This window comes from Ailuropoda melanoleuca, chromosome 2 (genome assembly GCF_002007445.2).
Source record: "Ailuropoda melanoleuca isolate Jingjing chromosome 2, ASM200744v2, whole genome shotgun sequence".
NCBI classification, from domain to species: domain Eukaryota; kingdom Metazoa; phylum Chordata; class Mammalia; order Carnivora; family Ursidae; genus Ailuropoda; species Ailuropoda melanoleuca.
In genome coordinates, this window is record NC_048219.1 from 157175901 (window position 1) to 157201047 (window position 25147).

General features: G+C 41.6%; 1 protein-coding gene across 4 annotated transcripts in view; it reads left to right on the forward strand.

Annotated features, from left to right (window-relative positions):
* MYO1B (myosin IB) overlaps positions 1-25147 on the forward strand; it is a 174364-nt gene that overhangs the window by 31253 nt on the left and 117964 nt on the right. For all 4 annotated transcript variants that reach the window (XM_002917994.4, XM_011223385.3, XM_002917995.4 and 1 more), the window contains exons 2-3: positions 75-218; positions 18581-18696. In XM_002917994.4, coding sequence (XP_002918040.1) covers positions 84-218; positions 18581-18696 — 251 coding nt within the window. In that variant the 5' untranslated portion in view covers positions 75-83. The remainder of the gene's footprint in view (positions 1-74; positions 219-18580; positions 18697-25147) is intronic.

The window sequence follows — 25147 nt, forward strand, 5'->3', positions numbered from 1 at the left end:
TAGTGGTGCTAAGAATGCATCTGGAATAATTTTGCCCATTTAAATTTTTCCTTCCCCCCCCATCTTTCCCACAGGAAGAGACAATGGCCAAAATGGAGGTGAAAACGTCACTTCTGGACAATATGATTGGGGTTGGAGATATGGTTCTCTTGGAGCCTCTCTCTGAGGAGACCTTCATCAACAACCTCAAGAAGCGCTTTGACCACGATGAGATATACGTGAGTACACACCAGAGGTCACCTGTGGGGTTTGGACTTTGGGTTTGGCGGCCGAGAGCTGGCTTCTCTTTTCTAGACTCTTCTTCTTTCTCTTTGTGTAGTAGAGTTCAGAGGTATTTGTTTAAACTCTCAGAAGGAGTTTTGTGTTTGCTCATTTGGCACGTGAGTAATATCGATTAGAGTCAAGTTTCCATATGGTGTTTATGGAGTGCCGACTGTGTGCAGAGTATCGTTGGAGGTGTTGGAGGCCTTGTAAAGCCGTCGGGTACCGAGTTCCTGTCCTCTGAGGAACAGATAACAGGAGGAGTTGTAAAATCCATAGGCATCTTCTTGGATGCCTTCATAACATTAGCATTCTAGCCTCTGAGAAGCTACCCATTAAAATGCAAGGCAGTGAACTGTCAAAAAAGACATGAACCTTGTTGACGTTTGTCGTTAGCAGAGAGACAGAAGCAGACGATCAGAGAAGGATATATGTTTGCTCCCTGGAGGTTTGGGAATAGTCCTGTTCTGCTGCACGGAAGGATAGTGTCATGTACAAAAATGAAAACACGTGAAGATATACAATAATAGAAGGAGAAGGTTTATGTTGTAAAAATTCTTTGTTAAAGGATGTCATATTGTTAGTTTACCTATCAAGTTCCTTACATATATTTAAAACATGAGTAAAAAATACACTCATATGCAGCTTTTTTAGGGATTTGCATTAAGCCCAGACGTTTGCATGTCTTCAGGTAGAGCTGTGTTGGTAACTCAACCAAGAAGACGGGGCGCTGCTGCCCTGTCCCCGCAGCTGAGAAGGAAACAGGATGCATTGGATGAAAGTGGTTTTACTAGATTCTGCCTCGCTCCTGAGTTCTTTTCCCACCTTTCTATAGTGTATCTGTATTTGGAGATGAATTGGGACATGCTTCATATTTTTCTCTCTGTCAATGTGGGAACAGTAAGAAGAAATATAAATAAATAGAGCGCTTGTAACCGATATGAGTATGATCAATTATTACTTTTGTGGAACAAATATATTTTAAAAAGTGCTATGCAAAGCTCTATTATTTTATGCCACATGCAGTTTTCCTTTCCAGTTAGCCAATTATATTTTAGGGATGACTTCAGGTAATTAATTTCTTTTTATTGGGTGGGGGAGGGGCAGAGGGAGACAAAATCTTAAGCAGGCTGCACACACAACGTGGAGCCTGACGAGGACTCAGTCTCACGACCCTGAGATCATGACTTGAGCCAAAATCAAGAGTTGGACACTTAACAGCCTGAGCCACCCAGGCGCCCCATGATAATTCCATTTCCTAAGGAAACGGTAGTCATCATCTGGGACTGGAACTTTTTATCTTTTTGATTTGTGTTGCTGGAAGTAGGGAGGTTGACAGTTACTTGAGATGTGTGGATAGTGCTTTTGGAATATTGGTGTGATAACCAGATCCTAAGTTCAGACGTGTAGTTATGTAAAATGTTGATTGAAACAGAAAAGGTATAAAACGCTTTTGCAGGGCAGGGAGGAGGTGCCGTCTGGTTGGCAGCCGGGCTGGTGTCACCTTCCCGCAGAGTGGAGCGGCTCGGCTTTCAGGTGGGAAACCTGTGCGGCTCTGCGGCTTTCACTGAAAGTGTGGTCTGATATCCAGTAAAAGACAGACTTTTAAACATTGGTCTTTGAGATGGAGATAGGAAGAATCAATTCTATCGTAAGTAAAGCTGCTGATCATTTTTCTTTTTGGCTCAAAGAAACGCAGATCGCTTTTAGCAGGATTGAAAACGGGATGGAGAGCAGCACATTACATGCATTCATATACCTGATTTTTTGTGCCCATTAAAATAAAACAATCCCCTTTTTAACAAAACGCCAAATGTTAATGTTCATAGGTCTTCAGCAGGCGAAATGTCTGGGTTTCAGCCCCACCTAATTTTATTTTCTAACCGTTTGAGGAATGCCCTTTCTGATATAACAAAAACAAAAGCAGAAAATGGCTTTCTGCTTCCAGATATTCATATCAATTAATGTTTTCCAAGGTATGTGAGGGCTGTCATTTCCATGAGATGTGTGCCTTCATTTTATAACTAAACAAACACCATATTGGAAGGTTAGGGATTCTCTATTTTAAGCAAAAAAAAAAAAAAAAGGTTATAGAGCAATGCGTATAGTATGATCCTTTTTTTAAAATGGGTTTATGGATGTGCATGTGTGTTTGTATACTTGTATGCACGTAGAGAAAGGCATGCTAACGTCGGGCCCCACAGCAGGGTGGGATGAGATATGGGGGACAGGGAAGGGTTACCCTTTTAGATCTCTGTATTATAGAACTCATTAGGTCAAGCATGTATTGTTTTTGATAATTAAGAAAAAATACTATACACTAAATTTGATCACCACACCTCTGCAACCCCATATGTCATATATACCACCCTTGAGAAATCTGTTTCTGGCCCTTATTTTGATACTATTCCTGCTTTGCTTTTGTTCATAGGTCGCTGCAGAATTGTTTAGCCTGATGCCAGAGGCCAAGTTAATAGGACATGTAATATTTTACTGTCTTGTACTTCACCTTGTTTTAAAATTGTTGCCTGGACAATGAAAACGCAGCTTTTTTAAAAAAAAATCTCTTTTGTAGGCTCACAGTTATATACTGTAAAAGTGGGTGATGGTCCACGACGATCCATCACATGAACAAACTGAATAATCATTTGTATGTTTAGAAGCCATGGTTGCTAAGGGTGCCAACAAATGGAAAGACCTTGGCCCAGACTTTTGAACTCTGGCTATCCCTACAGACTTAGCAGCCTCCTTTGTGAACCAGCTCAAGATCAGGGGACCCTCTTCTTCCATCCTGCCATCTGTCCAATCACCCCACACCCCCAATATCTGGAGATAAGAAGTAGTCCCTGACTTCACAGAGGTCTCCCAAGGGACTGGGTGACCTCTAGATATAAGTTATCAACTCTCTAGAGCATTCATAACTGTTAGTGATTTTCTGGCTTTAGCCAGCGGACTTTGGAAGTAGAATCCCTTGTGATCCTGTCATAATAAACCAGAAGCATCTCTGGGTAGACCAGTTGATTCACACACACATTCCTGAAGCACTGACTGTGGTCTGGTGACCAGAATGAACTGGGTGGCTTAAGAAAATGATGTCCACCTCTAAGATTGGGGTAGGGCCAACTTTTTCCAGAGTAGATGGGCTGTATGCAAGTAGGTGAATACCCAACCAGATATATTGATTAACATATTAAGAGGAGGAGAGAAAGAAAGGGGATTAATGCTGACGTGGTCACTGCTATAAACCCATCATGTGTTTGGTAGGGAGTTTGTAATGAAGTGGCTGTATGGATGTTGGTACCAAAAGGATCTGTCCCATGGGAAGCATTTATCGTTTGAGTTGTAGGCTTTAAGTGCACTCATGCTTCTCAGACTTTCTACTGAAGAACTCCTAATGGCAGAGAAGAGTAAATAGGTGCCCCAAGGACTCTGGGAATATAGTTGAAGTCCATTCACTTCAGAGAAATTTTGTTGAGAAATTTGCTTCCAAAGTAATTCAGTTTTATTCCATTCTGTAACGCATATGGGTTTGTTTTTGTCTAATATGCTCCTTGCAGCCCTTTGAATAATATGTATTTTTGGTGCTGACAAGTACATTTAGTTTGTTTTCTATCTGAATTTCTAGGTTGCACATCATTCAGATATAGAGGGCTGAATTAGTCCAATTTTAGCATTTTAAGTTTAACCAATTGTAACTGTGAGCAACTGCTTTGAAAGTTGAGTAAAAGTTGCCTTAATTTTTAGAAGCTAGTACTGGAATGGGGATCCCTGTAAAGAGGGATCAGATACTTTTATGAAAGCTCCTCCAGTGCACACTCCAGCAATATCCATTCTTTGCTTTGAGGTGGATTCATGCACCGAAGCCTTGAGTTGGTTCCTCATCCTGTTTGTGGCCAGGGAGAGTCCCTAAATCTGGGACAGTTCCAGACATTGATGCGATCTTTGCAGTAAGAGCCGTTCGGTTGGACGTGGAGGAGGATCAGGTGAGCGTAGAGAGAGGGAATGTTGGCCCGGTGGAGTAACAGGCAGGGTCAAAGACTCTGTTTGCTTTTATTCCTCCTTCCTGGCAGAGCGCCGTTTCGGTTGGGACAAGTTGCAGGATTTGCCTTTCGGTCTAGCAGTCTGGGGTCAGTGTTGGGAAATGCTGGTTGTGACCTCACCGAGCACTGCTCTGCTGTATTCTTTCTGCCTTGGTCAGACCTTCTTCCTGCCTCCCCACCCCCCGGCCAGACGGAATGGTGGCAGGATTTCATGTGGACTTGTCACGTAGGAGACTCACCCAGACGCGATTCTGTTTTTAGGGTGGCTGGTCAGGACTGTGGTTCTGTTCAGGAACAGGAAAGCTGCAATTTAGGCGAGAACAAGGCTCAGGGCAAATTTGGAAACTAAAGCACCAAGGTGTCTGTTCTCTGACAAGAAGTATTTTCGGTGCTGACAAGTCGATTTAGTTTGTTTTCTATCTGAATTGTTGGGTTGGGGATCATCCAGATATAGAGGGCTGAATTAGTCCAATTTTGGGATCTTAAGTTAAACTAATTGTAGATGTAAAAGTGACTGCTTTGAAAGTCTAGTAAAAATTGCCTTAATTTTTAGAAGTTAGTACTAGAATTAGGATTCCCATAAGGATGAAATCAGATGCTTTTATCAAAGTTATACAACTAGAAGTGCACAATCTGTTCATTTTAAAATAGTGCAAAGTAAATGACTAATACTAGCTAACATTTATATACCCTTTGGTAGTTTCAAAAACACTTTCCATTTATATAACTTATGGGTATGGATGTATTCCTGGGAATTTGGCATTAATGACGTATTAGTTTTCTATTGCTGCATAAACTTTGCAACTTGCATAACATACATTTCTTACTTCATTATTTCTGTGGGTCAGGTGTTTGGGTGTGGCTCACCCGGGTCCTCTGCTCAGGGTTTTACCAGGCTGTCATTGGGGTGTCGGCCAGGTCTACAGGCTCACAGGAGGCTTGGTCCTTTAACAAGCTCATGGGGAGTTTGGCCGAGAGCAGGACTGGTGTTCAGACATCCATTTTAATGTCATTCCTGCTACCCGGCCATTCTCCGATCTTTTTTTCTTTTCAAAATCTGCTTTAAAAAAGTCTTTTTTTTTTTTTTTAATTACAATTGTGCTTTTGGAAAATGCTTTTGGAAAAAATAATTCAGATGGTACAGGCACACATAACAAAAAATGTGATTTTTCTCAGCCTAGTACCCAGTCTCATTTCTAGAAATAATAGTAGTTAAGAGAGTGATGGGTCATTTTCCCACCTGTTAGCTTGATGAACAATTCAAATTTTTTTCTAGAGTTGGAAGTAGGAAGAGGATGGCTCTTTACCTAGAGAACCCAGGCCCATAAATGTTTGAGTGAAAAAGGAACCATTTTTACCGTCTCTGCCCATCCCACCAAGACCAGGTGGGGAAAGGAGGAGGGATTCCCTGACCTGGCAACTGTCGAGTCACGTAGACTTGATAGTGTACAGGTGGTTCACCATGAGTGGACTCTGCCTACTGGGCTCACTGAAAAGGTGGACCTTTCAGGAGATGTGAAGAACACATTGTGTATGTTTCCCAGAGTGTAGCTTTGGTGTTTGGAACAGAGACAGCATTAGAAGGCTAGATAAAGCTGGTGAAAAAGAGCAATCTCACAAGGCTGGAGAGAATTGTTGTGTCTAATTTCTCTTGGAAAGTTTTATCGTATTTTTCCAAACAATCATTTTTGGTGATAACTCCCCAGTTTCAACCTGTCTCAGCGCTTTTAAAACCTTTGGTGATTGGAAAATTTCTTCCTCTTAGAACTTGGAAAATGGGCACATCTTCATCTGTTACTTACCAGGCTTAGAGAGTGGTTTCATCATGCAGGCACTCAGCAGTACTTGAAATATTTGTATAATATTTATAATATATTAATTTAAATGTTTTGGGCAAAGCCATATTTGAGGTTTGATTTGGAGGAAATGAAGGCCTGACCTCGGGCCTGCATTGGTGTTATGATTGGATGGCAGTATGGCGGGTGCTAGAAGGAGAGACTGGAGCTCCAGTCCTGTCACTGTCTGTGAGACCTAGGGCAAGTGCCTTAACTCCCGGGAGACTGTTTTATTATTGGTAAAATGATAAATAGTAATAGCTCACATTTATTAAGCCTTATTGGTACAGTGTGCTTTTCTAAGCACTTTATATATATTTGTTCATTTAATTTTTATTAAAGTTCTACACATTGTAGTTTTTAAAATTATCTTCATTTTACTATAAGGAAAGTGAGGCGCTCAGAAAGGCTAAGTAGCTTGTTCAAGGTCACACAGCAAGTAGGCGATACAGCTGGGCTTCACACCCAGGACGTCTGGCTCCAGAGTTCATGCTTTTTTTTTTTTTTTTTAAAGATTTTATTTATCTATTTGATAGAGAGAGAGAGAAAGCCAGCGAGAGAGGGAACACAAGCAGGGGGAGTGGGAGAGGAAGAAGCAGGCTCCTAGCAGAGAGCAGGGAGCCCGATGTGGGGCTTGATCCCAGGACTCCAGGATCATGCCCTGAGCCAAAGGCAGATGCTTAACGACTAAGCCACCCAGGTGCCCCAAGTTCACGCTTTTAATATTAGTCCTGTTGACTATATATGGTTGCTCCAAGCATTCAGTGATACCACTAATGTCCAGGTATTTGCAGTCTGCAGTGTGCTATTCAAAATAATTAAGTGTGCTATTGAGGACTGTATAGATCTGAAACAAGGCAGTCTCACTAATCCAGACTCACAACTGAGATGAGAAGTCAGCATTCCTGCCACATGTCGAGTCGGCATTCCACAGTGCAGTAGTGACATGAACGAGTGTGACGTGGAGTGTGCTCCGTTCTGAAGGCGTAGGCTCTCACTAGTCTGACAAAAGCGATAGCAACTGTTGGGATGATGTTTCCCCCTCTGGATGGTGGAAGAAGACCTTGGGAGGAGATTGTTTTTCATCATGTTCCCTGGGTGGCAGGAGATTGACAGCTGCATGTGGTCCTTCACCTTATGAGCACACAGTAGAGGAGGGGGGGCAGATCAGTACAGGGGGCATGTGGCCCAAGTCATGTGACCAACTCAGCACCCCCCCCCAACCCATGCACCTATTTCTGCTGTTACATCTACCCCACAGATCTATGTTGATGGCAGTCCTAATTTCTAAAGAGTTTCTCAGACTCTATTTGGGAGGGCTGGAGGCTGAGATACAATGTGGCATGTTTGAAAAGGCACAAGCCTTTGGCCCATAGACCTACGGTTGAATCTTAGCCACTCACAACCACGGGGACCCCTGTGAGTAATTGAGAGTCAGTTTTCTCATCCACACAGTAGGTGTCATGATGCTTATCTTGTTGAGTTGTGATGGAGATTAAGGGGCCTCAGCCTGGCACATAGTTAAGGTGTGGAGGACCTGGCAGGTGCCATGACCATCCGAAAACCTTGGAAACCCAGAATGACTTTTCTTCAAGGTTTCAGATGCTGAGATTTCCTTGTAATTACAGTCTTTCTCTTTCTCCCCTCCCCTGACTCTCTCTTTCCCTCCCTGTCTCCCACTCTCTCCTTCTTTTCCCTACCCCCCTCCCTCTTTGATTGAACAGGTTCTCTTTTGTTGGATTACTACTTCAGTTAGCCACAAATGCTGTTTTCAGCTAGTATACCTGTAACACAGGACCGCTCTGTACCTTAGCTAAGAGAGTTTTATTAGGTCTGGAGAACGATACATATTTGGAAAATACTTTTCTCATTATAGAGTTTATCTCAACAGAGGTATTATAGTATTGTGTTACTCTGCTCTAAAATAAAGGCTGCCTGAGGTGATATTTTTAGCCAGTATTTCAGCGTGGCATAGAACTCATATATAGTTCTTTAATTCATAGTCTGAAATGACTGGCAGCACAGGAACAGAGGATTATAATATGATGGTAGTTTAGTCTTGGACTAACAGTGACCATGCCTGACCAGCTTGCTGGCCTCCCTTGGCAGCCATGGTTTGGGTGACTCCTGGCCTACGTATGGGCTCTGGATCTAAGACCAGCGATTTATGGCACAGCAGAGTTAAAAAGATGAATAGGGCTTATTTCTCAATAACTCAAACTTTGAATTGAGTAATACAGAAAAAATAAAATATCAATGAAACCAGATGCTGGCAGTTATGATGTGGTGAGGCCATGATGGGCCACGTTGCAAGCGGAAACTATGAATAAGGATCTTTGAAGTAGACCAGCTATGGAACGGAGAGTGAGGAAACCAGTAGGTAGCAGGCCCAGAAGAAGCAGAAACATGAGCAGGGGATGAGCACATTGATGGTGGAGCTGGACAGGAAGCCTTCACCAACTGCTGTTGCCTCAGCTTAATGCCGTCCTGCACCCATACTCACTCTAGGGTCCCAGCTTTTCTTGTAGCTTGCTGATAGGCTGCTCACGGGTTCCTGGGTGTGTTCCTTAGTGCAGTAAAAGTCAGTATGTGATGTAACTTGACAGCATCTCTGTGCTAAGTAGCTGAGAGTCTGCCCAAATCACACTTCTCTGTTCTAATGTCACAGACTTTGGTTTAGAGCTTGGGTATGATACTGTCTCTGGCACTAATGGTGAGATCTTGGGCAAGTCTTTTTTTTTTTTTTTTTTTTTCTTAAGATTTTATCTATTTATTTGAGAGAGAGAGAGAGGCAGAGGGAAAGGGAGAAGCAGACTCCCTGCTGAGCAGGAAGCCTGACAAGGGACTAGATTCTAGGACCTGAGATGATGACCTGAGCCAAAGGCAGACGCTTAACCAACTGAGCCACCGAGGCGTCCAGCCTTGGGCAAGTTTTTAAAACCTTTGAATGCCTTTGGTTTATTCTGTGAAAATAGGCTATTATTAGTATGAGTGTATATATATTTTGCATATATATCATAAATATGTTCTTAGACTGGGTATGTGAGGTGCACAAATGAATGACGCTATTTTGGATAGAAGACCGAGACAGTAGGCTACACTGGTTATTGACCTTACGTTTGTAATTTTTTCCCTCAGGCAGTTTTTCACAATTTTGAACTGTGTCTAAAAAACCAACCAAAGTTTTTGCTCGACCAAACTGTGTTTTTGAAAAACCGAATAAGACAAAAGTCCTCTTCGAGGGAATCTGGGAAATCTTACAAATGGCTAATTAAAAACACTGTGGCACATAATGTATTGATGTCTTGTGATCAGATTCTCAGGGTCTGAGACCCAAGAAGAGGGTAAATTTCTCACGAACTGAATAGCATGTTGTCGTCTCTGAAGACTCCACCAGCTTGTCTTATGTAATCATTTTCTCGGATCCTAGGCTTTTCGTGTTAGTTTCATTAAGACGTACCTCATGTGCTCATCTGGTAACTCTTCAAGTCCCTGTACACAAAGACCATTTTGTAAGACTTTGGCATTATAGGACTCCTTAATGAATTTCACTGAGATATTAGTGATGTCATAAGCTTTCAAGTCCTGACGTGGGTATTTACAGTGGCCACAGATTCCAACAGAGCCGAACTCTGAGTTTCTGTGATCACAACAGGTAACATTTATGGGACACTTGCTGTCTGTTGGGTGCTGTGTTCCACAGTTTAACACAGAATCCCATTTAATCCTCAGAATTAGACAAAGGAGGAACCAGTGTCCTTGTCCAGATGAGGAAACAGGGGCTTGGAGAAGTTAAGTATATTACCCAGGTTCACACAAAACTGAAAAACTTTTCGGATAACTTGGAACCAAGGTTTACACAGTATGTCAAATGCATTTGAAGCATTAAATTCTGTATGACATAGAATCTGAGTGAAGAGCTCAAAAACACTTAAGTTAGTCTGTTTCAGCATCTAACCCCCTCATCCAACATACTGACTTTTTTTTTTTTAAGATGTATTTATTTATTTTAGAGAGAGAAAGAATGAGTGCATGCATGTGGGGGGGCGGAGGAGAGAATCCCAAGCAGACTCCCCACTGAACGTGGAGCCTAACGCGGGGCTCGATTTCATGACCTTGAGATCAGGACCTGAGGTAAAACCAAGAGTCAGATGCTCAACCGACTGAGCCACCCAGGCGCCCCTGTTTTTAAAGATCTATTTATTTATTAGAGAGAGAGAGCTAGAGAGAGGGAGCGCACACACTGGCCCTTGCTTTAGAACGGTTCTGACTCGATGGAGCTCAGTCTCCTCACCCTGACATTTGAGGCTCTCTGCAATTTGATCCCAGTCTTATTTTCTGGGCTATTATTCATTAGAGGTCTTTGCTCTAGTCAAGCTGTCTCATTCCTGTCTTTGAAATATGGGTGGGTAGGCCTTTGTGCCTCTGTTTATGTTTTAATCCATGTTGGAGCATGTGCCAGAATTTCCTTCCTTTTTAAGACTGGACATATTCCATTGCATCTCTAGACCTCGTGTTGTTTCTCCATTCTTCCATCAGTAGACCCTTGGGCTGCTTCCAACTTTTGGCTGTGGGGAACAATGCTGCAGTGGACCCAGGCATACGGATAACTGTTTGAATCTCTGGCAGTTCATACTTAAAAAAATTTTTTTTTGAAGGATACAAGTGTCTTAGTAAAATTAAAAAAAATAAAGAGGAATTCAATCATTACTTAAAACCTGAATTCTCTTATGCCACTCTTCAGGCGAACATTACTTTATGTGAATCATGCCCATCCTTTTAGACCTGCGCAAATTTCCGACTTTCTGGATTGTTCTTGAACCTCTGTTCACAGTGACCATCCCCTCATGTAGATGGAAAGCACTCACCTAGGCCATAAGAAGACAATGACTCATTTAACCAGGAATCACTTAAATCTTATTTCATCTCTTTTTGGGGCTAGACAACTCTTAAATTTTACGTGTGATGGTACAGAAGTCTCACCTCCTAAGCTCTGGTATGAGCCACTCAGGAGCACAGACCCCAGGAGCATCTTTTAATTCTCACCATGCCTAATGCGATGTTGTGCACGAAGAAGGCTCTTAGTAACTGCGTTGCTTGCTTCTTCGGTGGTTGTAGCCTAAATCCTGTCGAGGCAGTTGGTGCAGCTGAGCAGCCATGGGAAGGGGTGTTTTTACCTGGGTCCTGACCCAAGCTGGATTTGAAGTGTTATCGCTGTGCAGGTGAGAGTGGCTTGGAGACACGTGACTAGGATCCAGGATTTGGAGGCATCCTACACATTCTTTAATACTTCTTTGGTGCCATTTTAGGCTAAATCGTTAGCATTAAGTAAGATATTTCATGAAATATTGCCTGTTGCCACTCTTGGTTTATTTCTGACATTCAAGGATGGTTATTATATAGTGTCTTGCATTTCTTCATGATGGAGGGACACACTTTGTGTGTTGGAATAAACAGTAAAAAAAAAAAAAATCTTTTCTATTGAGGTGAGAAATTTTTCCTGTAACTACATCTTTTCCTCCGCCTCCTCCTTTTTTGTTTCTCCCTGGTGGCATGAGGGTTTCGGCATTCCTCAGACAGTCAAATAGGAGGCTTTTGCCCCACAGAGTGGCTCTCTCTTGTACAGGGAAGATGCCCTTGGAAGGCATTGTACAGCACAAGTTTCTACGATTAGGCATTCTGCTTGGCCACTTTCCCCCCCAAGCTTCTCAGGCCTAACAGCATGGATGGTGTGCTCTGATGAAAAGAGTGGACTCTTGGCTCCTCATCCTGATTGCACTTCTGTTTGATAATGTGGTCATACCACTTAACTTCTTTGTGCTCCGTTGTTATGGACGTTAAGATGGAGAATTCATATCTATCTCATGGGGATTGAGGGAGAATTTAGTCAAAAGGTGTTTAAGTGCATATTTTATGCCAGGACTTTTTTTTTTTTTGGGGGGGATTTTATTTATTTGAGAGAGCGAGAGCGAGCACAGATGGGGGAAGGAGGGAGAGGGAGAAGCAGACCCCCTTACCCCCCACCGAGCAGGGAGCCTGACGTGGGGCTCGATCTGTGCTCGGAGATCACGAGCTGAGCTGAAGGCAGATGCTTAACCCCCTGAGCCACCCAGGTGCCCCTGTGCCAGCACTTTAATAGGTTTGGGGATGAGTTTTTAAGGAATTGTGGAGACGGTAAACAAATAACTGAAATTCATTCTGAAGAAAATAAGGAAGCTGGTAGAGGGGCAGGTGGGATTCCTGGTTAGAGTCTCAGCAAAGCAAGGGCTTTAAAAATATATTTTGGAAGAAATTGATATCGAAAGCAGCGTTAAAGCAGTCATGATAGTGAAAACAAGTCATTATAGGATTTCCATACGTGTATTTTATGGTTTAGTTACAATTTTATTTTCAGTTTCATATGGGGAATTGAAATGTCAACTTTCAGAATTTAGGTCTTCTGGAGATCTTAATGTTGCCCGGGGAAGAGCTATGATATGAAAGATGTGAAACTCTCCTGACTTTTTTGTGTATGTACACTAATGTTTCGTTCAGTTGGCTTTGCGGACGAATGTGCGTACAGTTGCACATAATTGAGACTCGAAAAATATTCAAACTGTGCTTCACTATTTAACTTGTAAAAAGTTTCTTTGGTTAGATATCTTTCCAAAATGTATTGTGTGTATCCTTGTCACCAAAATCAGAATACTGTCTCTCATGGTGGCCTCTGATCGTCATGCCGTGTTCTGACGCAGTGCTGTGTAATAAAGCACTCAGGACCAGCTAAGCCTAGCTGTTGGCTCTCACTCTAAACACTCTTCATTTTTATGCTTTCAAAATTATTATGATGACTTCTTACTCCTTTTCTTTCTTTCATTCTTTCTTTGCTTCTCTTTCCCTCTATCTCTTTTCCTTTTTCCGTTAGTGGCCATTGTTTCTTCCCTTAGGGTAGGCGTTCTTAACTCAGTATATCAACTGTGTGCAAACTTTTATGTGCCTATTATGTGTGTGTGTGTTTTCTGGGGAGACGTTTCCTAGCTTTCATTGGCATTTCAAAGGGATCTACAACTAAACAAAGGTTAAGAAGTGCTCTGTAGCAGTATTTTTTAAACTATAAATTTCAGTCTGTTAATGGGTGATAAAAACCACTTGATGGTTTAGGACCAGCAGTTTTAAAAAAATTTGTAATGAATAGAATTGAACAAATAACTATCAATGTATCACATACGGTAAGAGTATTTAGGGTTTTGTGTATGTGTGTATGTAAATATACACTCACACATACTTTGTTGTGATGAAAATTTATTTCTCAACTAATCATAGTTAAACGTTAGAAATATACTGCTACAGAACGGCCCCAGTTGAGAGAGGTTGCTGGTGTTTCTGTGTAGTGTGCCGAGATACCACGTGCCTAGTTTCTTAGAAATGTGGCTAAAATGAAAGTAAGTGAGGCCAGAAGGATTTTCTCTCCTTTTTGAAATGTTTACTGAATTGATTCCATGGGAATATTTAAAGAGGAAAGTAAGATAGAAGACAGCGACACTGTCATAGCTGCTGCCATTGAGAGTAAAACAGTTCCATGGGTCCTAAAGGTGAAGACCACAAGCGGTGGTTTTCACCTGTGGTTACACATGACTTTATCTGGGGAGACTTAAAAAAACGTATTTATTTATTTGACAGATAGATAGCAAGAGAAAGCACAAGCCGGGGCCCCAGGGGTGGGGGGGAAGGACAGAGGGAGAGGGACAAGCAGACACTCCGCTGAGCAGGGAGCCCAACACAGGCTTGGTCGCAGGACCCTGAGATCATGACCTGAGTCAAAGGCAGACACTTAATCGACTGAGCCACGACTGGGGAGACTTTAAAAGATGCGAATGCCCGGTCTTTAGGTTATGTATATCAGGGGCCTCTTCTGGGTTCTGATTGCTGGATGCAGGTCCTCCAGAAAGGACTTCAGCTTTCACTGTGATCACAATAGAAATACTTGAGTATTATTTGGTTATTCACAAGGCATCTGTTCTGGAATGCTACAGATATCTGAAATATGAAGACGGAGATTGTTTTGACTTAGGAATGTTTGTACATTCTTCATTTAATGTCTGGCCTTGAGAGATGAAAGATAAAGTTGCTAATCGAATCTGCCATTTATAAAAAGTTAGAGCTTTTCCTCTCTCCCCTTTTCTTTCTTCCTCATTCCCTCCCCCTCCCCCAGCTTCCTCCCCCCCGCCTTCCTCTCCCCCTTTCCCCTCCCCTCCACTTCCCTTTTCCTTCCCTAGATGTCAGAGGCTGGTCCCACAGGGCAGTGGGTCTAAAGGGGGCTTTCTAGTGTCGTAGTGGTGGTGTGCATAGGCCTGAGTACTTGGGAGTGCCAAGGGCTGGGAACATGGAGTTGGTGAGCTAGGAAGTGGCTGAGATGGTTAGGAGATTGGTTATATTGAGTAAATAAATACATTGATTGAGAAAATACATACATACGGGGGAAATGAGAGCTGGGCTTGTCTCTGTTGGAGAAGGTAGATAGAACCTAAATGATAGATGGTCTTGGCCGTTATGGGGAAGGAGTCCCTTTCAGTGTAATTCACTTAATGGGAGAACATCTTCTGGATTGCGGTAGGAGTTTCTCTGGGGCACAGGGACAAGGTTGAGGTGTGAGTGCAGCCATAGAAGTGGTGGTCTGCTGGGAAATGAACCGAGCCACGGGAGGCCTTCTTGTGAGCGTCTCTGGTACGGGCACTATCCGAGCTCCAAAGTAGTGGGGTATCCTGCACACAGGATACACCCGCCTCTTATTACCAGTCAGGTAAGTGAGTGGAACTCTGGGGTGTAGGGGATAAATACTGTTTGCTGCTCACTTTTATAAAGATTTGTAAGCTTTTCTTTTTTTTTTTCTTTTTTTCTTCTTAGCAGATTCAGAATAAAGTGGACACACCCAGCCCTTTCACGTACATACTTGACTTTAAGAAACTCTGTGTCTTATCTTCAACCTCTTAATGTCAGTGGTTACTAAATGAGTTAGTGTATAGTTCTTTTTAGAGCATGGCCCGATAAGAAGATACCCACTTTAAATAATATACAGTTGCTTATTAAAAAAATAATGATATATTATCCTTTGTAAGTCCAAATGTTAATTGATGTAAACATGAACTCTGTCGGCTCTCTATGGTTCTGATCCCCAAAAAGGAGGTGTAATCTGGTACTGCAGTTACCTGAATGTCGAATGGATAGCTGCCTACGACCAGAGTAGCATGGTCACTCCCCCCAGTCAGCTGCTCTCAGGAATTCTTCTGTGTCTCAGAGAAAGGAAGACTATGACGGAACGTTTGATTATTCTGTTGACACAGTGAGGGACTATTTAAATCTCTGATGAATGCATATAGACCCTTCAAGGAAGAAACCCGTAAACAGCAAGGGCAGGCTTCATGGTAGAGGACAAACCTCGTTAGGAATTCAAGATTAGAGGATACATATCTGAAACATATACATAAAGTAGAATGGAGAGATAGCGCAGTTTCTTTTACGGTTTCCTTACTTATGATAAAGCTTGTCCTGCTTGGCCCCTTTTCTGATTCGTTTTGAGCTGTGTTGGTGTACCAGTAATTGTTGCTGGGTAACAAACCAGCTCCCCAACTTAGTGGCCTAAAACAACAACCATTTATTTGTGCTCAGTTCTCTGGGATAGCAATTTAGGCAGACTTTAGCTCCTTGTGTCTTCTGCTGGTCTCAGCGGGGATCATGCATCTGACTTCAGGCATCTGGTGGCCTCACTGGGGCTGGACGGCTTAGAATGGCTTCACTCACAGCTGGGTGTCAGGCTCTGCAGCTCAGGGCACCTCAGCCATCCATGTGGCTCAGGCTCATTCACATCATGGCTTCCAGCCACAGCCATAAAAACGGGGTTCATCCTGTACAGGTACTTTTCAAGCCTCTGCTTATGTTTCATCTTATAATGTCCCATTGGACATTTGACAATCAAGTCACATGGGCAGTCCAAATTGAAGGGCTGGAGGAATAAAGTGTCTCTTGATAGAGTGGCAAAGTCACATTTCAAGGGGGTATGCCTGCAGGGATGGAAGGAATTGTTCTAGCCATCTTTGCAAACAATATCCCACAGGAGGAACCTGAGGGGAAAGGCTATAGTTTAAAGATTTGTTCGGTGGCAACACGTGGCATATAGGTTTCATAAAATATTAGACAGTCTGTGCAGGGTACTTGCTATTATATTTCAACAGGAGAATAATTATATGAGAGTCACTTTCTTAGTGACAAACTAGCCCTATACAATCAGTCATTCAGTTAACAAATATTTACGGGGCATCATTAATGGGTCAGGCTTTTTCAGGGTGGTAGGGGAAGAGCTGGGGGGAAAAGCACACATAATTCAGTGTGTATAAAAGTCACAAGTAACAAAGAGAAACTTATAACTCAGTCGTGTGGCTTTTGATTTTGGGTTTGAGGCAGCGGAGTTGTTCTCTATGTTAGAGTGCTACAGAGGCAGATTTTTATCAAGAATTTAGCCACTGTGAAGTTTGGTTTCAAAGAGCAACTTGACCATTGGTTTCTCTGCCAACAGCAAATAGCTGTTTCAATTATTGTGTTCTAGAAATACCTAGAAAAGGAGAGTCATGTACTTTTCTACTGAAGAAGGCCAATCTTTGAATCAACAGATATTAAAAGAATAACCAGTCATTATATTTTCATATCTACGAGTGTAGCTAATTCTAGTCATTAGTTAGAAGCGATTGAGACCACTACTCCAGCATTTCCCACCTACTTGCCCAGGTAGGCTGGAGTGTAAAGAAACCTTTCCGAAAATGCAGAAAGTTAGGAAACTTAGAATCATCTCGCGTCAGGCCAGATTAATTGGTCCTAGTGATAGAATGTCAGAAATGAATGTCAGAAATAAATGTAGAAATTTGTGTGGGAACAGAGTTTTCTTTCACAACAGTGGTCTTGTTTGTGCTTGAGAGGATGAAAAATTATGTGTAGAAATGACCTGTTCAGTTTTCTGGGTTGGGGGGGAAGTCTTTTGTAATTAAAATAATTGTGACCTATGTTAAAAAAAATAAATCAGAACACTCATACTGTTCTGTTTTCTATTCCGTTCAATTTTCTAGAAGGATCTGACTATCTTGAATCCAGTGGTGGCAATATGGGAAGAATTTGTTGCTCTAAAAATGCCACTTTTTGTTGCGTGACGCTGGAAAGGTGGAGAAGTTAGGGCTGACATTTTTCCCTTCTTTTTTTCTTTCACCTCTTTCTTTCTTTCTTTCTTTCTTTCTTTCTTTCTTTCTTTCTTTCTCTTTCTTTTTTTTTTAAAGATTATATTTATTTATGTGTCAGAGAGACAGCCAGAGAGAGAGGGAACATAGCAGGGGATTGGGAGAGGAAGAAGCAGGCTCCCAGCGGAGGAGCCCGATGTGGGACTCGATTCCGGAATGCCGGGATCATGCCCTGAGCCGAAGGCAGACACTTAACGACTGCGCTACCCAGGCGCCCCATCTTTCACCTCTTTCTTAAAAACATTTTTATCACCTGCATATTTTTGTTCATGTCTCCACCCCCCCCCCCATGATGTTGAAACTGAAAGGAAAAATGAAGCCACTAAAATGAGTTCCAGTTACGTGACTTTTGCTCATGGCCTGGTGCTAGTCTTTGTATGGAATGAACTGAACCAGACTACTCTGGCTGCCGGGAATCCAGATCAAAATGAAAGGGAAGATTAATAGCGTTCCAGATTGTAGTGTGAGAGGGTTCATGTCTGCTAAAATACGATATCGATCCCTCCAAAAGTACATTTACATTCCACGTTGAATTTAAATTTGACATTAAATGTACTCTCCTTTGGAAAGTACATTTAATTCTGATGTTACGGTATGTTAGATAGAATATGAGATTATGTTGTTCGAATGCCCAAGGGATAACCATGGCTTTCATATGGAGCCGTATGTTGTCTGAGCCCATTGGAGAGGTTGACAGGCTGGGGTAAGGCCAGTCCCCACATAAAGGCCCTAGTTGATAGGTACAGATGTGGTTCAGGCAGAGGGAGGCTCTGGGTTACAGTGGGCTGAAATGGCAGGATAAAGATGAGGGAAGGATACACCAGTTCTAACCGGAATAAGGGAAAGCATAGCTGTTGCTCAAAATTAGCTGTGGTTGGTGACAAAACTCTTGGCAAGTGTGACAGGACTGTGGAGAACTCTTATCCAAGATCATAAATTAATCTAGAGATTTATTTTGAAAGGTATTTTCAATGTATAAATCTGTGCCTTCCATTTATCAGCAACATGAATAAACATTATTGACCATCTGTCTTTGGAGATATTAAGTGTCCTTAAAAAGTATGAATGGTCAAGCAGTAGAACTAGTTTTGTTTTTAAAAGGATGAAATCATGAAACACTGAGATTTAAGATGTTAAAACACATCCTGTGTAATAATGAGGATATTTTTTGTTCTTTCTTTTGCAGACGTACATTGGAAGTGTGGTTATATCCGTTAACCCATACCGGTCCTTGCCCATTTATTCACCAGAGAAAGTAGAAGATTACAGGAATAGAAATTTTTATGAACTGAGCCCTCACATGTAAGTATGGGATTAAAGCATTAAGTTTCTCTTTCACTGCAGAGATGTGGAGTTGACAGATGTGTCCAGCTGTTTCCTTTGAGTCTCAGGAAAATGTTTTCGTCATTTTTTAAAATTAGATGAAGGAATGTGAAAGTTAATTGTTATGCCTTATTTTAAATTTCAAAAAAGGCAGAATATTTCATTTGGCGTCAGGCTCTTTAAGTTCTGAAATATTTGGGTTCAGTATGTAAAATATGTTCTGTTACAAATTGTGTGTAAGTAGCAGCTGCTGCTAATTATTTTTGCAAATAAAACAAGAATGTACATTGTTTATTCTTTTAAAGAGCCCAAGCAGCATTTTCGTGGGTTGGATCAAGATAGATCCCAAGTGTTGGGTTGTGTAATGGTTTTTGAGCAAAAGGAATAAATAATACCTTCAGTTTATAATCTTCACCGACACTGACATTGTTCACCAGATGTGTATATTAGGCCGATGATTTCACCTTCCCTGAAGCTAGTCACTTGTTTGATTTTTCTGAAGGTCACTTGTTAGTGTAAAGAATTCCTGTAAATAACAATCTACGATAATTACATAGCGCCAAGGTTGAAGAACTCTGAACTAAAGTGAGAGCGTGTAGAGTGTTAGTTGTGGTCTACCAGAAAAGAATTTTCTCTCTCTGATTGAAGATGAGCTATGAGCTCTATAACTTTTGATAGAAAATAAAATCTAATAATTAAAGAATATATATAGATGTATTAGATGTTTCTCTTGATAATATAACACACACTGACATTTTTGGACTGTTTGGAACTAAAAACTTAAGTAATTCCTGAAAATGGTTGTTAAAAGTTAAATACTGTATATTTTGTCAGTCCAGTGGATTCTGATTATTCTGTTTTCATCTAGAAGTGGATTTCGCAAGTCATCTTGTTTCCTTTTGCCTAGAGAAAAATAAAATCTTGAAATTTGTTTTATACAGTTATCCCTGTAGTTAAGTCCCTGTAATGAAATACTTTATTTGATGACTGAATATTTGTTTTAAATTCTAGGCCTTGAAACCATGCTTCCCAAAGTAAGATGCTTGGATCAGGGGTGTTAGAATCCCCCGGGAGCTTATGAAATATCTAGTTTCCTAGGCCTTACCTCTAATAAGCCAGGAATCTATATTTTTCCCATTTTCCAGGTGATTCTTATATACATGCAAGTTTGAGAATAAGTTGTCTTAGATGTATATTTACCAATATTTTCCTTTCCTTAACTGCTTATAGCAAATCATGATCTTTGCTGCATGTAGTCTTCATAATATAATAATGGTTTGTATTTATTGAGTACTTACATATGTGATAACTCATTTTATTCTTAAAATAATTCTGTGAGGTGTAGGTATTATTACAAACGGGGAAATTTTCCCAAAGCCACACAGCTCGTGGATGGGGAGCTGAGCTGTGAAAACAGTCATCAGCTCTGCCTCTCAGCTAGAAATGGGTTCTGCCATTTTCTTGGTAGGGCTTCTTGCTGTGTACCTCCATCCACACCCCAGGCCCTCCAAGGTAACCTTAGTTGTGCCTCAGTTTATCTCCAGAGACAGCGTGTCATTCTTCCATTTGCAGCTTTAATCTCCAGCTTGGGATGTTTAGATATATAACACATGTCTATTCTAGAACACAGAAGTTCATGCTCTGTAATATCCATTTTTATCCCTGCCCCTGAAAGATTTCTAAGAGCCTGTGTGGCACTGCTACTCTCGTTTACCCCCCTTACTTCCCAAGGGAAACAGTACGATCAGCTATAAGATAAATATCCAGTGTGCTTAGACTGAAGATAAAATCTATTTTTTTTTTCTAACTCAGTAAATGTTTATTGAATTGAGTTAGGTGACAAAAACTTTTTACCATGGTCTGTGAAACACTGTGCATGGAGTGGCGTGCAAGGTCCAAGTTTACCTAATGAATCTGAATTTGCCAGATTTGTGTCACACCCGCCTTCCATCTCACTTTGTTTTTTAAGTCCTCACCACACTCCTTCCCACCTGGTCATATTTGCACATTGTGTACCTTCTGCCTGGAATGCTTTTCCCTCCCTTTTCCCCACAGCAACTCCTGTTCTTCTGTTAGTTCTCAGATTGCCTTAGACCTCCTCAGGGAAGAACTGTCCCTCCTTCCCACCTCCCCATCCCCCACCTGGTCAAGGTCAGATCCATTGTCCTTGTCACAGTTATAGTTTAACATTGCTTTATGGGGTTTTTTGATTCATGTCAGCCTACCTGCCATGCCAGCTCACCATAAGGTTATTAGCGCCTCAAAGTAAGTTAAGCGCTAAGAATATATTGAACAGGATTTGGGCTCGAGTCTCAGCTCTTCCACTGTCAAGCTGTGTAATCTTGAGCAAATTACTTGAAAACAACTTCAACTCAGAAATTAAGCAACTTGCTCTCTTCAGTGGAAAAATAATTATTAACTCCTAGGATTTTTGTGAGGGGTAAATATCTAGTAGATATTTAGATGTCAGGTGCTTAGTATGGAATGGGCCACAGCCCTATAGTAAAGGAGAGCAGCTGCTATTAACAGGGATAAGTGAATTATTGTCATAATGAGAAGTATGGGACGCATTTAGAGCATCCGAATCTGCCCTTCCTTACGAGTTTCTCCTCCATGGTGGGACATTTTCCACTTCCTTTATTTTTTTATCTTTCAGAGATTTTTTGTTTATTTGAGAGGGAGAGAGAGTGAGAGCATGAGCAGAAGGGCAGAAGGACAGGGAGAGAGACTCTCAAGCAGACTCTGTGCTGAGCATCAACCCGTTGCTGTGTCTCATGACCCTGAAATCCCCACCTGAGCCGAAAACAAGAGTCCGATGCTTAACCGACTGTACCACCCAGGTGCCCCTCCACTTCCTTTAAAGCATTTTTCCTGCATCATTCTTTGTGAATGTCCAACTGTCTGAAATAGGGTCAGTGCTACTAGCTAGGTTTCCTACTAAAACCTAGTTCGACATTCTCAAATAGGAACTATGCAGTATAAGATAAAGTGACTTTAGGCTTTTGATGTATTCCAACCATAATTCTTTCAAGAACTTGGTCCCAATTTAAATAAAAAATATAAAGAGCTGCTCAGACTACAAGTATAGTTTGAAAATTTTGCCAATTAATTTACCCCAGATGACATTTGGAATTTAATTTGACCTAGTGTTGACTGTTAGTCTTCGGAAACATCCAGGTACTTCCCTTATAGCTCATGTATTTTTGAAGGTGTCCAGAAATTATCTTTCTTTAAATTTCAGATAATTGAAAAAATATTTAAATTTCATGTAAGTACGTGACTTTGAGATAGTGGATGTGTATGAATGAGTAAGATGAAAATAAACAGTGGTTTTGTACCTATATTCCTTTTCAAAGGTATTTTCTGTTGTCATACCTCTTCTTCTGCTCTCTTCTTCTCTGAACTCCTCCCCCTCTATGTTCGGAGCCACACCTTGAGCGTGGTAGCATTGGGGGTCATAAAAGGAGGGCTCCACGGGGCAGCATAGATGACACCGTTTGCCTTTCTCATTGTGTAAAGAGTGCCTTTCCAGTGTGATTCTAAGGTTCTTTGCACATTAGAATTTTTTTTTACGTATCCCAGCGAGGACTTAGTACCTTCAGACAACTCAAGAACTGTATTCATGGAGAAGTACCCCAGTTCACCCAATCGCATAGACAGGAAAGAATGATAGGGGAGAGATGAAGAGATGAGGAAAATAATTAGACTACTTAGTTTCCCTCCGCTCAGTTAGAATAGCACCATGACAATCCACCTGATATTTTATTTATCAAATCCACTGGCCTTTTGTTGGGTGATTGCTTTTTGACCTTGCAGCACTAGATTTGGCTTATTATTATCCTGTGGATCTTCCTAAAATCCGAGCATGCTACTTCCCTTCCCAGAAACCTTCATGGGCTCCCTATTACTCTTTGAGTGAACTCCAAGTTTCATGGCTTGGTGTTCGAGCTCTGCGCAGTCCAGCCTCAGCTCCCCTCTCTGGGCCCACACGCCAGCAAGCTCCTTCATGGAACCTCCTTTTGAGTCCAAGCCTTTTACGTCTTCTTTCCATTCCTACTGCACGCCCCATCTGTACTGTTAAAACCTTGCCAGTCTCCTCGGGGCTGTCTGAAAGCCCAGTGCACAAGTGACTTCTGCCCCTGAGTCACCGGAACCCCTTGTTGTGTTTCTCATTAAAGAGGATGCTCTTTAATGAGATGGAAGCTTCTATAGGTCAGGATCCTTCCCTGCCTACGTCTGTGGCTTTCATTGCTTTTCTCTTAAGAGCTCAGTGACTATAGAGCAAAAGGGGTTTTAAATCATTTTTCATTTCATTTTACCTGTATTATCTCATCTCTGGCAGCTCAGCGAAATCAAACCATTCTTAGTAGGATTTTTACAGTTTTATTCAAAACTTCATGGAGTATAATGAGAATTTCTTCTCATTCTTATACAAAACATAAGCTAATACTTAATACTATTTTTATGGTGCTTCTCAATCCTGAGTGTTCAGGTTCCATTTATTCATGTTCTAGAGCACTTTTACTGTCTGGGGAAGTGTCTAGCCAAGGGAACATGGCAACAGAGAAGAAGAGTGTGTGGTAACCCCTGCCAGCATCCCCTGCTGGTGGTCACAGCCCAAGAGCAAGCTGAGATGTGTCCTTAGCTTAGGATATAATGTGGTAGCCATGTTACGTTAGGCACTACGAGCAGTATTTGAAGCAAGTAGTCTTTCCCTCTCAGTAAATGAAAAATCCTGTAACAAAGTTTAAAAACTGAGGAAAATGGCTTAAGGCTTTGAAAAATTTTGTTATTCTCACCTGAAAATGAGAAAGTAATTAATGGGAGGATTTGGAGAGTGCTCATGTCAGTGGTCCAGACATGAGCCCTCTGTCACTAGGGAAATTTTGTCCCCCAATTCTGGGCCAGATTGATTTGCAGGACCACATGCCATTACCCATAGAGTGATGTTGCTGGAAGGCTTGTGTGTTTTATGTCTTTGTTACTTCTGTTATCATTTTACTCCAAGATAAACTGATAAATGTTATAAAGAATATTTCTGGCTGTATCTCAAAATGTACTCGTGCTGTGGGTGTCCAGAGCTTAGAATAAAGGTCCAGGACAGAAGATCCAGATGTTCTCCCTTTTATGATATCAGTATTTTTCTCTACAGCGGAGTTGGAATTCTGTGAATAAAATTGTTTTTATTTTAAGGACTCTTACGACAGTTTGACCCTGAATTCTCATAGAGGTTGTTTGTATAAAAGAGTGTGGAAGTTCTTTCTTAAGGAGAAACAGTGAGAGGCAAAGTTAGTTGATGTGACATCATGTTGCTGAGACCTTTGTATTATTTCTCTCATTTCAGTTTTTGGAATAACTGAGCCTCTCATTGATTCTGTACCTCTCCAAAACTCACTTGCAGAATCCATTTTGTGCTTTCTCACCTAGTGTTCTTTCTGCTCCCTGCTTTAGAAAAGTTACTCATTTACTGAGCAAATATTTATCGAGTGCTCACCATGTTCCAGGCTGTCTGTCAGACACTGGGTTGGGGTTGTGAACAAAGCAGATAAAATTCCTGTTTTCGTGATAGAGACACTGTCTTCTTCTAACTTAAGTATACAGAAACCAAGATTGTTCCAACCATCAGTTAGGAGGGATAAGGATAAAGGGAGGGAAGCTTTTGTGGAAGACAAAAGGAACGTCATTAGTGATCTTTGAAAGCACCATTGATCCCTGTTCTCTCGTGTGGTTTGAGTCAGGAGCTGGTAGGTTGTGGTCTGCAAGGTTTTGCAACTGTGTAGGCCTCTGACCTTACGAGTGGCTTGTGCAGGACAGAGTCCATACTCTGTCACGAGGTCCGGTGTAGACTCCGTAAGCTAACATTTCCTACTGGAATGACACTGTCTTGAAAAGAGTTGAAATTGCCTTTCATCTTTCTGCATGACTTTCATGAGTCAAAATAAGCAGAAGGCAGTCCGCATGTATGCTTTCAGTCTTGGCAGGTATTTGTTTGATTCTGGACAACCACGGACTAGAAGACTTCTTGATTTAGAGAGACTACTAGAGGAGTAACAGTCGTAGAGAGCTGGATTGTAGCTGTGCAGCGGCGATATGGCGGTCAAGGGCAGCCATTAAATTGAAGGCCTCCCAAGGCCACGGGGAGAAGAAACATTTGCGGGCCTAGCGCGTGTCCAGCTTTTATAAAGCTCCTTGTACTGAACTTACTGCCTTTGACTCTCAAGCTTTTATTCTCATTTTATCGTTTTACTGGATGTGTACTCTTGGCAGAAAGACACCTCAGCTAATTTTTCTTTCAAATTACCAACCGTTTTGAACTCAAGTTGGAAGATTGGTTCTTTGCCACCATAATGTTTTTATCATGAAGATCATTGTGATATAAGAATACATTCAGGGGCACCTGGGTGCCTCAGTCAGTCAATCGTCTGCCTTC